At 42.6% G+C, this 14197-nt stretch overlaps 1 protein-coding gene across 1 annotated transcript; it reads left to right on the forward strand.

Annotated features, from left to right (window-relative positions):
- The first annotated feature begins 8092 nt into the window (after positions 1-8092).
- On the forward strand, positions 8093-13755 carry LOC124141817 (toll-like receptor 4). The gene is made up of 2 exons (XM_046509970.2): positions 8093-8223; positions 11065-13755. Exons 1-2 carry the CDS (start codon positions 8161-8163, stop codon positions 13582-13584), a joined length of 2583 nt encoding a protein of 860 aa, XP_046365926.1. The 5' UTR covers positions 8093-8160; the 3' UTR covers positions 13585-13755.
- The last annotated feature ends 442 nt before the right edge of the window (positions 13756-14197 follow it).

Genomic DNA, 14197 nt, shown 5'->3' on the forward strand with positions numbered 1-14197 from the left:
TCGACATGACAGCATACACTATCACATCATCGACATGATAGCGTGCACTTTCACGTCATCGACATCTCCACGACAACATACACTATCACGTCATCTCTACGACAACATTCACTATCACGTCATCGACATCTCCACAACAACATTCACTATCACGTCATCTCTACGACAACATACACTATCACGTCAGAGACATCTCCACGACAACATACACTATCACGTCATCAACATCTCCAAGACAACATACACTATCATGTCATCAACATCTCCAAGAAAACATACACTATCACGTCATCACTACGACAACATACGCTATCACGTCATCGACATCTCCACAACAACATACACTTTCACGTCATCTCTACGACAACATAGTTAAATTTACGCTATCACGTCATCGACATCTCCACAACAACATACACTTTCACGTCATCTCTACGACAACATACACTATCATGTCATCGACATCTCCACAACAACATACACTTTCACGTCATCTCTACGACAACATACACTATCACGTCATCGACATCTCTACGACAACATACACTTTCACGTCATCTCTACGACAACATATACTATCACGTCATCGACATCTCCACAACAACATACACTTTCACGTCATCTCTACGACAACATACGCTATCACGTCATCGACATCTCCACAACAACATACACTTTCACGTCATCTCTACGACAACATACGCTATCACGTCATCGACATCTCCACAACAACATACACTTTCACGTCATCTCTACGACAACATACACTATCACGTCATTGACATCTCTACGACAACATTCACTATCACGTCATCTCTACGACAACATACACTATCACGTCATCGACATCTCCACAACAACATACACTTTCACGTCATCTCTACGACAACATACACTATCACGTCATCGACATCTCTACGACAACATTCACTATCACGTCATCTCTACGACAACATACACTATCATGTCATCTCTACGACAACATACGCTATCACGTCATCGACATCTCCACAACAACATACACTTTCACGTCATCTCTACGACAACATACACTATCACGTCATCGACATCTCCACAACAACATACACTTTCACGTCATCTCTACGACAACATACACTATCACGTCATCGACATCTCTACGACAACATTCACTATCACGTCATCTCTACGACAACATACGCTATCACGTCATCGACATCTCCACAACATACACTTTCACGTCATCTCTACGACAACATACACTATCACGTCATCGACATCTCTACGACAACATACACTTTCACGTCATCTCTACGACAACATACACTATCACGTCATCGACATCTCTACGACAACATTCACTATCACGTCATCTCTACGACAACATACACTATCACGTCATCGACATCTCCACAACAACATACACTTTCACGTCATCTCTACGACAACATACACTATCACGTCATCGACATCTCTACGACAACATACACTTTCACGTCATCTCTACGACAACATACACTATCACGTCATCGACATCTCTACGACAACATTCACTATCACGTCATCTCTACGACAACATACGCTATCACGTCATCGACATCTCTACGACAACATACACTATCACGTCATCGACATCTCTACGACAACATTCACTATCACGACATCTCTACGACAACATTCACTATCACGACATCTCTACGACAACATTCACTATCACGACATCTCTACGACAACATACGCTATCACGTCATCAACATCTCCACAACAACATACGCTATCACGTCATCTCTACGACAACATACGCTATCACGACATCTCTACGACAACATACGCTATCACGTCATCAACATCTACACAACAACATACGCTATCACGTCATCTCTACGACAACATACGCTATCACGACATCTCTACGACAACATTCACTATCACGACATCGACATCTCCACAACAACATTCACTATCACGACATCAACATCTCCACAACAACATACGCTATCACGTCATCTCTACGACAACATACACTATCACGACATCTCTACGACAACATTCACTATCACGACATCGACATCTCCACAACAACATACGCTATCACGTCATCTCTACGACAACATACACTATCACGACATCTCTACGACAACATTCACTATCACGACATCGACATCTCCACAACAACATACGCTATCACGTCATCTCTACGACAACATACACTATCACGACATCTCTACGACAACATTCACTATCACGTCATCGACATCTCCACAACAACATACGCTATCACGTCATCTCTACGACAACATTCACTATCACGACATCGACATCTCCACAACAACATACGCTATCACGACATCTCCACAACAACATACGCTATCACGTCATCTCCACAACAACATACGCTATCACGTCATCTCCACAACAACATACGCTATCACGACATCTCCACAACAACATACGCTATCACGTCATCTCTACGACAACATTCACTATCACGACATCGACATCTCCACAACAACATACGCTATCACGACATCTCCACAACAACATACGCTATCACGTCATCTCCACAACAACATACGCTATCACGTCATCTCCACAACAACATACGCTATCACGACATCTCCACAACAACATACGCTATCACGTCATCTCTACGACAACATTCACTATCACGACATCGACATCTCCACAACAACATACGCTATCACGTCATCTCTACGACAACATACACTATCACGTCATCTCCACAACAACATACGCTATCACGTCATCTCCACAACAACATACGCTATCACGACATCTCCACAACAACATACGCTATCACGTCATCTCTACGACAACATTCACTATCACGACATCGACATCTCCACAACAACATACGCTATCACGACATCTCCACAACAACATACGCTATCACGTCATCTCCACAACAACATACGCTATCACGTCATCTCCACAACAACATACGCTATCACGACATCTCCACAACAACATACGCTATCACGTCATCTCTACGACAACATTCACTATCACGACATCGACATCTCCACAACAACATACGCTATCACGTCATCTCTACGACAACATACGCTATCACGTCATCGACATCTCTACGACAACATTCACTATCACGACATCTCTACGACAACATTCACTATCACGACATCTCTACGACAACATTCACTATCACGACATCTCTACGACAACATACGCTATCACGTCATCAACATCTCCACAACAACATACGCTATCACGTCATCTCTACGACAACATACGCTATCACGACATCTCTACGACAACATACGCTATCACGTCATCAACATCTACACAACAACATACGCTATCACGTCATCTCTACGACAACATACGCTATCACGACATCTCTACGACAACATTCACTATCACGACATCGACATCTCCACAACAACATTCACTATCACGACATCAACATCTCCACAACAACATACGCTATCACGTCATCTCTACGACAACATACACTATCACGACATCTCTACGACAACATTCACTATCACGACATCGACATCTCCACAACAACATACGCTATCACGTCATCTCTACGACAACATACACTATCACGACATCTCTACGACAACATTCACTATCACGACATCGACATCTCCACAACAACATACGCTATCACGTCATCTCTACGACAACATACACTATCACGACATCTCTACGACAACATTCACTATCACGTCATCGACATCTCCACAACAACATACGCTATCACGTCATCTCTACGACAACATTCACTATCACGACATCGACATCTCCACAACAACATACGCTATCACGACATCTCCACAACAACATACGCTATCACGTCATCTCCACAACAACATACGCTATCACGTCATCTCCACAACAACATACGCTATCACGACATCTCCACAACAACATACGCTATCACGTCATCTCTACGACAACATTCACTATCACGACATCGACATCTCCACAACAACATACGCTATCACGACATCTCCACAACAACATACGCTATCACGTCATCTCCACAACAACATACGCTATCACGTCATCTCCACAACAACATACGCTATCACGACATCTCCACAACAACATACGCTATCACGTCATCTCTACGACAACATTCACTATCACGACATCGACATCTCCACAACAACATACGCTATCACGTCATCTCTACGACAACATACACTATCACGTCATCTCCACAACAACATACGCTATCACGTCATCTCCACAACAACATACGCTATCACGACATCTCCACAACAACATACGCTATCACGTCATCTCTACGACAACATTCACTATCACGACATCGACATCTCCACAACAACATACGCTATCACGACATCTCCACAACAACATACGCTATCACGTCATCTCCACAACAACATACGCTATCACGTCATCTCCACAACAACATACGCTATCACGACATCTCCACAACAACATACGCTATCACGTCATCTCTACGACAACATTCACTATCACGACATCGACATCTCCACAACAACATACGCTATCACGTCATCTCTACGACAACATACGCTATCACGTCATCTCCACAACAACATACGCTATCACGTCATCTCTACGACAACATTCACTATCACGACATCGACATCTCCACAACAACATTCACTATCACGTCATCGACACCGCCTCCCAATGTTTCTAGTATCCAACAAATTACTTGAACATTCTTTCAAGTTACAACATCCAACAAGTAAGTTATACCTGTATGGAGCAACTTACTAGTATCTATATTGAGCAAGTAACTTGCAAATTTATCCAGAAAGTTACAAGTATCTACATTGAACAGGTTTCTAGTACCATTAACCAGGAAGTTTCTAATGCCAGCAAGTTTCAAGGTATTTTATCCAGCATGTTTCTAGTAATTTTATAAAACGTGTTTCTAGAAACTCTATCCGGCAAGTTTCTTGTACTTTAATGATGTTGTTGTTTGTTGTTTAACGCCGCAATGTTCCAGCTAGATGACGGCGGTCTGTAAGTAATTGAGTCTTGACCAGGCAATCCAATGGTTGACGTCATGAGCATCGATCCACGCAATTAGGATACGATGACATGCATCATCCAAGTCAGCAAGCCAGACCACCCGATCCTGTTAGTTGCATCTTACGAGAAGCATAAATGTCTTTTACGGCAAGCTTAGGTTGCTGAAGACCTATTCTAACCCGCACAATCACAGGTTTGTACACTAATGCTTGACTGAGGGACAGAGGTTTAAATCGTAGCATGCTCCCATTACCTCAGAGGAACCGTTGTTACGTATTCTTAATAGTTTCGGGAGTATAATAATTAAAGTTTCACATGTTATATTGTTTACCATTTTGTGTCGTATTATGATTATGATAGTAAACAACATATAATTTCTGTTTGTTTTTTGTATAATTATGCTTAAGTATTTGATCGAAAGAAGATATTGCGTAATAGGTGCGTGTTTGGGCAAGTTAAAACAAACCCGAAAAACTCTTTCTTGCCTGTTCAGGTAGGTTTCTCGGTGAAGCGTAATGTCATGTTGCACATAGACATTGTGAAACATGAGAGTCCTTCTATGCATTTAGATGCTGGATGTATTCATGACAAGAATTGCCTGATGAAGGGGCGAGAGGTAGCCCTAAAACGCCATATAAGTATAACACAGAAGTTCTTATCCATAAGATCCGGGTAGAGATAAGGTCTTCAGCAGCCCATTGTTTGCCGTAAGAGGCGACTATGCTTGTCGCAAGAGGCGATTAACGGGATCGGGTGGTCAGGCTCGCTGACTTGGTTGATGCATGTCATCGATCCCAATTGCTTGGATCGATGATCATGATGTAATCACTGGATTGTCTGGACCATAGTCGATTATTTACAGACCGCCGTCATATAGACTTGATTCATGCATGTAATTATATCCCAGTTGCGCGGATCGATGGTCATGATGTCAAATTGGATTGTCTGGTCCAGATTCGATTACTTACAGACCGCCGTCATATAGCTGGAATATTGTGGAGTGCGGCGTTACACAACAAGCAAACAAACAAACAAACAAACAAGCAAACAAGCATGTCATCGTGTTTAGTATGTATGTATGTATGTATGTGTGTGTGTATGTGTGTGTGTGTGTGTGTGTGTGTGTGTGTGTGTGTGTGTGTGTGTGTGTGTGTGTGTGTGTGTGTGTGTGTGTGTGTGTGTGTGTGTGTGTGTGTGTGTGTGTGTGTGTGTGTGTGTGTGTGGTTAGGCATTACGGCCCATTTTCTTTCCGCGTGTACACCTCTATGCTGTGATCCACCGTCATAATATCGTCATATCATCGTGTGCCCACATGGGTACAATGTGTGAAGCCCATTTCTGGTGTTCCCCGCATTGCTGGATTATTGCTAAAAGCGGCGTAAAACAATACTCAGCCACTCACTCATAGCATCGTGTGGGAAACACTACCCATGACCGTGCGACATGCAGTGGATAATTAACCGGTACATGCATTGTACCATGGGATATGTTTTAGACGACTTTGGGGCGATGGAAGATAGGACTAGAGGATCTGGAGAACAAGGTGAGATGAGATGTGATTAAACTGTAATCTCTTTACGGCGAGGGGGAGGCGATATGACGACTTGAAACAATGAAATGATATGAGGACTTGACTTGGACAGTTGAGATCAGATGTTTAACCTTTCAGGCGATCACAGAGAATGATTTGGCGACTTAAAGACGATGAGAGGTGACTATAAGGAGACGATAAGGAGAGACTATAAGAAACGACCTGGAGACGATGAGGAGAGATTATAAGAAACGACCTGGAGACGATGGGGAGAGATTATAAGAAACGACCTGGAGACGATGGGGAGACATTAAAAGAAACGACATGGAGACGATGAGGAGAGATTATAAGAAACGACCTGGATACGATGAGGAGAGATTATAAGAAACGACCTGGATACGATGGGGAGAGATTATAAGAAACGACCTCGAGACGACGAGGAGAGATTATAAGAAACGACCTGGAGACGATGAGGAGAGATTATAAGAAACGACCTGGAGACGATGAGGAGAGATTATAAGAAACGACCTGGAGACGACGAGGAGAGATTATAAGAAACGACCTGGAGACGATGAGGAGAGATTATAAGAAACGACCTGGAGACGACGAGGAGAGATTATAAGAAACGACCTGGAGACGATGGGGAGAGATTATAAGAAACGACCTGGAGACGACGAGGAGAGATTATAAGAAACGACCTGGATACGATGGGGAGAGATTATAAGAAACGACCTGGGTACGATGGGGAGAGATTATAAGAAACGACCTGGAGACGATGGGGAGAGATTATAAGAAACGACCTGGAGACGATGAGGAGAGATTATAAGAAACGACCTGGAGACGATGAGGAGACATTAAAAGAAACGACCTGGAGACGATGAGGAGAGATTATAAGAAACGACCTGGAGACGATGGGGAGAGATTATAAGAAACGACCTCGAGACGACGAGGAGAGATTATTAGAAACGACCTGGAGACGATGGGGAGAGATTATAAGAAACGACCTGGAGACGACGAGGAGACATTAAAAGAAACGACCTGGAGACGACGAGGAGAGATTATAAGAAACGACCTGGAGACGATGAGGAGAGATTATAAGAAACGACCTCGAGACGATGAGGAGAGATTATAAGAAACGACCTGGAGACGACGAGGAGAGATTATAAGAAACGACCTGGAGACGATGAGGAGAGATTATAAGAAACGACCTGGAGACGATGAGGAGACATTAAAAGAAACGACCTGGAGACGATGAGGAGAGATTATAAGAAACGACCTGGAGACGATGAGGAGAGATTATAAGAAACGACCTGGAGACGAAGAAGGGAAAGTATTAGAGACCACTTGAGTTCGATGAGGGATTGAAAGAGACAACTTGTGAACGACCGGGTTTTGCTTTGATTTACAATCGGCTGATCAAATACCTTTTATTTACACATTTTCCTCAACACGTGATATCACATTTTTGAGAATTGTTTGACGCGTGATAATGCATTGGAAGTAGTTGATAAGAAATATTTCCTCAATTTGGAGTTTTAACTCAACTGAACTTTGCACTTGTTTGTTTATGACCGAAACGCTCATAAGGAAATGATTACTACCACAGCAGGCCGAACCCAATACAGATGTCCCAGCAGACACAGTTATTAATATCAGTGAAAAGAAACGGAGTTGCTTATGAATATAAGGTGAGTGTTATTATAGAATTTGTAATAATAGATATTGTTGTAGACCCTTTGTGTACAGCTGGATATTCTGGTCTCCAAACAAAAGCTACTGGCAACAACATAGATGAGATAAAACAAAATGGCGGAACGAGTGAGTGGTTGGTTGGTTTGTTGTTTAACGACGCACTCAGCAATATTCAAGCTAAATGACGGCGGTCTGTAAATAATCGAGTCTGGACCAGACCATCCAGTGATTGATATCATGAGCATCGATCCACGCAATTGGGGTTGATGACATGCATCAACAGTGTTCGAAATACCTGCCTGCCCGACCGTCCGAGACGGGTTGATTTCAACTCGGGCTGCCAGATTTTCAAATCCCCCTGCCCGACGGTCGGGTTATATTTTATATGTAAAAATATTCTAAATATTTCCCGATGATAAGCATTATTTACATGATGTATTCTAGCATATTAAATACAAATCTGACCTAAAAAGTGTTTGCTATTTCTTTTCTTGCATTACTTCATGTTCAATGAATTCGATTTAAAGTTTTAATTAAATTATCCTGAGAAACATATGATTATTGTGGGCAGGCAGGTTTTGGTCAGGGCTGGCAAGTATTTCAGCTAGCCAGTCCTGTGGTCTGGCTGAAAATTTTGGGAGTTTCATACCCTGGCATCAACCAAGTCAGCGAGCCTGACCACCCGATCCCGTTAGTCGCCTTTTACGACAAGTATTGACACCTTTTACGGCAAGCATGGGTTGCTGTAGTGCTATTCTACCCCGGATCTTCACGGGTCACGAGTGAGTGGAGTGAGTGACTGTGGTTTTACGCCGCTTTTAGCAATATAACAGCTACCCGACCGAGGTGAGGTGAAACGGGGTTTAACGTCGCGCCAAAATTATTGCACTTATATAGCGACGTTCATGTACGTGTGTGTGTTTGTGTGGCTGCTTGTACTAGTCCGAACTGATGCCGATTTATAGTGCTAGCTCACTGAGATACCATGCCGCAGTTTAACATGAATACCCCACTCAGACACAGTATACTGACTCCGAGCCGACCAGTCCTTGTTTTAGCCCCTTTGTGCCGAGCGCCAGACAGGGTAACAACAATCTAAAGAATCACAACGAGTACTTCACATCTATCACATTTCAATAAAACTTACCCACCCGGCACAACATTTGAACCAGTGTTGAAACAATGTTGTGTTTCAGCATTGAAATGACATTGATTTTTGGTTGGATTTGAAAGTTGAAATGTCAACGTAGAATTAACATCAGGTATCAATTATGACTTTTGGTTGGGTATTGGTTGAGCTTTGGTTGCATTGATAAATATGTCTCTATAGAGGTAGGGGCAGTCGGGTAGCCTAGTGAATAAAGCGTTCGCTCGTCACGCCGAAGACCCGGGTTCGATTCCCGACATTGGTACAATCTGTGAAACCCATTTCTGGTGTCCCCCCCGCCGTGATATTGCTGGAAGATTGCTAAAAGCGTGTGTGTGTGTGTGTGTGTGTGTGTGTGTGTGTGTGTGTGTGTGTGTGTGTGTGTGTGTGTGTGTGGCTATTGTCCGGAATGATGCCGATTTATAGTGCTAGCCTACTGAGATACCATGCCGCAGTTTAACCCCACTCAGACACAGTATACCTACTTCGAGCCGACCAAGTCCGTGTTTTATCTCCTTAGTGCTGACCACCAGACAGGGTAACAACAAGTACCATCTTTTAACGTCTTTCGTTAAGACTCTCTAACTCCTGTACTTAAACATAGAATTGCTATAGTTTCAGCGCTTGGATTGCTTTGTGCAAGAGGGCTCTTCACTATATTACATGCCGTGAGAATCGAACAAATTTGGATCGGACGGACAGACTCGCGACTTTGCTTGTTGCGTCATCGTACCCCGATACCACGTACCTCGAACTTGTATACGTGTATTTATGTGTCCCTATGTGAAACCTAACGCGGGACGCATAAAACCACATCACCCTTAGTGATACTGCTACAAGGAAATTATCAAGGAAATAATTCAAACAAATTGTTTGTGCTTGGGCTGTGACTTTTGTTGACTCGTAATCAACGCGCACCTTTTTCCTAAGGTTCATGGAAAGTGCTTTCTGACACTTGCTGACTTCAGTTGTTTGCATGCTGAACGCGGTCTTTCTCTCGCCTGTTGTCATCCAATTCGTTTTATACCGCGGCCTCGCTATTGATTCGCGATATTTTCTGGTATTTCTTGCCTGTAGACGGTTTATGAGTTGTATAAAACACTTCCCACGTCAAAATGTGTATTTAAACTGAAACCGGTTGCAAATCTGGTTGCGCATAAATATTGATATATGCCCAAATATGGGCATTGTTGACATTTTTATCCATTTGCATTAACAGCATGTTCCTGCGTATCAATCATGTTTATCCTTTTATGTTAAATCAAATTGAAAGTCGAGAAAGTGATTGGGTGCGTCACGCTCATAGGCACGTGTTATTTCAAGCTGGATACTGTCTCAGGGTAGGGTAATACAAACGTTATATTAGCCTGAATACATGTGTCTCCCGACCCGTGAAGATCCGGGGGGTAGAATAGATCTTCAGCAACCACTGCTTGCCGTAAAAGGCGACTATGCTTATCGTAAGAGGCGACTAACGGGATCGGGTGGTCAGGCTCGCTGACTTGGTTGATGCATGTCATCGATTCAAATTGCGTGGATCGATGCTCATGATGTCAATCACTGGATTGTCTGGTCCAGACTCGATTATTTACAGACCGCCGTCATATAATTGGAATAGTGCCGAGTGCGGCGTTAAACAAGCAATAAAAACAAACAACAATACACCATTATTATTATTATTATCTTTCAGACAATGACAGCGAACATATTACTGAGGATCCTGATTCAGTGGATCAGCGCTGGCAGTTTGCTGTGCAGCACTTCAAGATCTGACATTAAGAATTGCAAGATTGTAGAAACAGGTCACGAGGTACTTGTTAACTGTTCAGGAATGACCTTTGACGATCTTCCCAAAGGTTTTCCAAACAATGTGTCAATTATTGACCTGACACGGAACAGCATAACAAGCATCGGAAACATGTCCTTTCCTATTCTCCCGGAACTGCACACACTCAGCATGTACAATAATAAAATCACTCATCTTGAAGAAGGATCTCTCAAGAGTCTACCATCTCTGACTAAACTTGATCTTGGAAAAAACAAGCTAAACCTTACTTCCCAAGCTCTTCCACCAGGTTTGTTTGAAAATGTTCCACTAAAACTGCTATTCTTGACTGATATGGACATTCGGGAGAGCAATTGGTGCTTCGCAGAAGACACATTCGCACAGTTGCATGAGTTGGAAGAACTCGCCATCGATTCTCCGCTTAACCCACATTTCGGTGTTGGATTTAGTAACATGACAAATTTACAGAGTTTGACAGTAAGGTTCTGCCAAAACGGCTCACTAAATGAAAGTGCACTGGATGTCTTCACGAAAGTAAATCTTACAAAACTTCAGATATACGCATGTAATAAAGGAAAGATAGATGGTAAATTGGTTGCCAAGTTCCCAGGACTGGACATCTTAGACATCAGAAATGCAGTCAATAATGACCTAGCAGAACGTTTGATTAATCTGAAGAATTATTCAAATCGTTCCATGACCAGAATTTCATTCATAGCAAACTTTATTATAGGTGCTGGCCATCAGTGTAATATGCTATCAGTCTTTGCGACACGTCATCTTGTCACGATGTGTGTTTCAGAGGTTTTTCTTGCAAGCAACAGAATTACGATTATTGCAAAGGGAGCCTTGACTAAGGAACCATTTTCCCTGTGTCTTCATAGTTTAGATCTTAGCCACAATATGATACTTGACGAGTATCCACTACTACAAACACTTAATATGTACCCGAATTTGAATTCTTTTACATTTGCACAAACAGATCAAGATTTTAAATTGATGAATGTCAAATACCCGTTTTTTAACTCACACTCAGTGTTTCAGTCATCTGATGAAAAGATGGTATTACCAAGAGGAAACCCTGAACAGTGTGTCTTCTCTGCAAGTTCGGTATTGAAAAGCAAAGGACAGAATTCACACATGGACGCGGCTGTAAAAGACCCTATACCTACACAGTTGCCTTTCCCCCAAAATCTTTCCTCACTTTACTTTGCACCAGTACTGACACCATTTGATAATTTTTTGGATACCTTGAATTTCTCTGGAACTCAGGGATGGAAAACATTGGTGTTTGCTAATTGTTCTGTACAAGCAAATGACGTTCGCATCATGGGTCTAGAAAACCTCCAAGAGTTGCATATTTCCGGAAATGGTTTCACTGAACCACCAAAGGCTTTACTGAAATCATTTCGCAACCTTAACGTCCTTTCACTGAATCATATTACTGTTGGTTTTAATTTAATTATTCATAACATGAAAGGAATATTTGCGAATTTGCAACATCTTGAAAAATTGCATTTGTTAAATAACGGGCTCACAGACCTTCCTCCCGATGTAGAGAATATACCAAATATATCAATGATAGATGTCTCCTACAATTTAATACACCAACTTAGTGTAGATACCAGGCAGAGGCTGGATATCGTGTCTCAACAGAGGAACCTCTCTGTCAATCTTCGAGGAAATCCTCTGTTATGTGGCTGTGCGTATTTGGACTTCATCGTATGGTTAACTGAGACAGATGTAAGGTTTGTTGAAAGTAGTCACTACATGTGCAGAAACGATGGAGGACAAATGGTAAATATGACGGATATTGCAAATGCTTCTTTAAACCTTTGGAGAGAATGTATTTCCGTTGTTTGTCTTTCCTTTGCTGTGTGTCTTTTGTTTCTGTTTTTCTTGGTACTTTCCCTTAGTTCGCATATCGCAAGAAATGTCCATCTGTTAAAACGGTGGAGTGTGAAACGACTAGGCTTCAATTTCCACAGATATTTTACGTATGATGTATTAGTCTATTACTCAACAAAAGACGACTACCAGTGGGTGCTTAATGCATTCACACAGGAGATAGAAATCAGCAGAGATCTCACTCTATGTATTCCCGAAAGAGACTTCGAGCCTGGGGTATACACATGTGCAGAGGTCCTCGACGCCATCAACAACAGCTGGAAGACTGTCATCATTCTTACGGAAGCGTTTCTTGAAGACGAGCTGTGTTATTTCAGGCTTTCCTCTGCTGTCGATGCTTGTGAGAATATGAAATCAGATAGGTTCATCATCCTGTACACAAATGCAATCCTTCGTCATCCAATGCCACCGATCATCAACCAACTGCTGAATAAGGACAACATGTTGTCCTTGGAAAGTACATATCAGGAGGAGCTATGGGAACAGCTGTACAACAGGATCGTGAGTAAGGATTAATGTTCTGCAGAACTTCATCCTCATTCAGATGGTGCTCTCAACGTGTTGCCTTGTGCTCTGAATGTACCCCAGCAGTGTGTGAGTGAACACCATAAGGTCAAAGTGAGTGAGTGAGTGAATATGGTTTTTTACGCCGCTTTTAGCAATATTCCAGCAATATCACGGCCGGGGACACCAGAAATGGGCTTCCTACATTGTACCAATGTCGGGAATCGAAACCCGGGTCTTCGGCGTGACGAGCGACCACTATAACCACTAGGCTACCCCCCCCCCCCCCCCCATAAGGTCAAAACTAGTGAAGCGACCCTGTTTATGTCTAGTTGAAATTGTATCTATTGCCTAGTCAGGATGCAGATGTTACTTGAATGTTTGAAGATCATTATAACCAAATTCATGTTCACATACTTCCTTCTAAATTACCCTGTATCATTTGATAGTGATTCATTTCCCCGTTTTACGGAATTATTTCTGTCATAACCGCCTCCGTGGTCTAGTGGTAGAGCGTCCGCCCGGAGAGCGGAAGGTCCGGGGTTCGATCCCCGGCCGCGTCATACCAAAAGACGTTAAAAGATGGTACTTGTTGTTACCCTGTCTGGCGCTCGGCATTAAGGGG

Source organism: Haliotis rufescens, unplaced genomic scaffold (assembly GCF_023055435.1).
Source record: "Haliotis rufescens isolate VD_foot unplaced genomic scaffold, xgHalRufe1.0.p SCAF_8, whole genome shotgun sequence".
Lineage (NCBI taxonomy): Eukaryota > Metazoa > Mollusca > Gastropoda > Lepetellida > Haliotidae > Haliotis > Haliotis rufescens.

Bases quoted from the DNA above. Each gene is read 5' to 3' on its own strand.
- LOC124141817 (XM_046509970.2), top strand. From the start codon at position 8,161: ATGTCCCAGCAGACACAGTTATTAATATCAGTGAAAAGAAACGGAGTT. The intron at 8,224-11,064 runs GTGAGTGTTATT...ATTATCTTTCAG, and splicing joins GAGTTGCTTATGAATATAAG to ACAATGACAGCGAACATATT.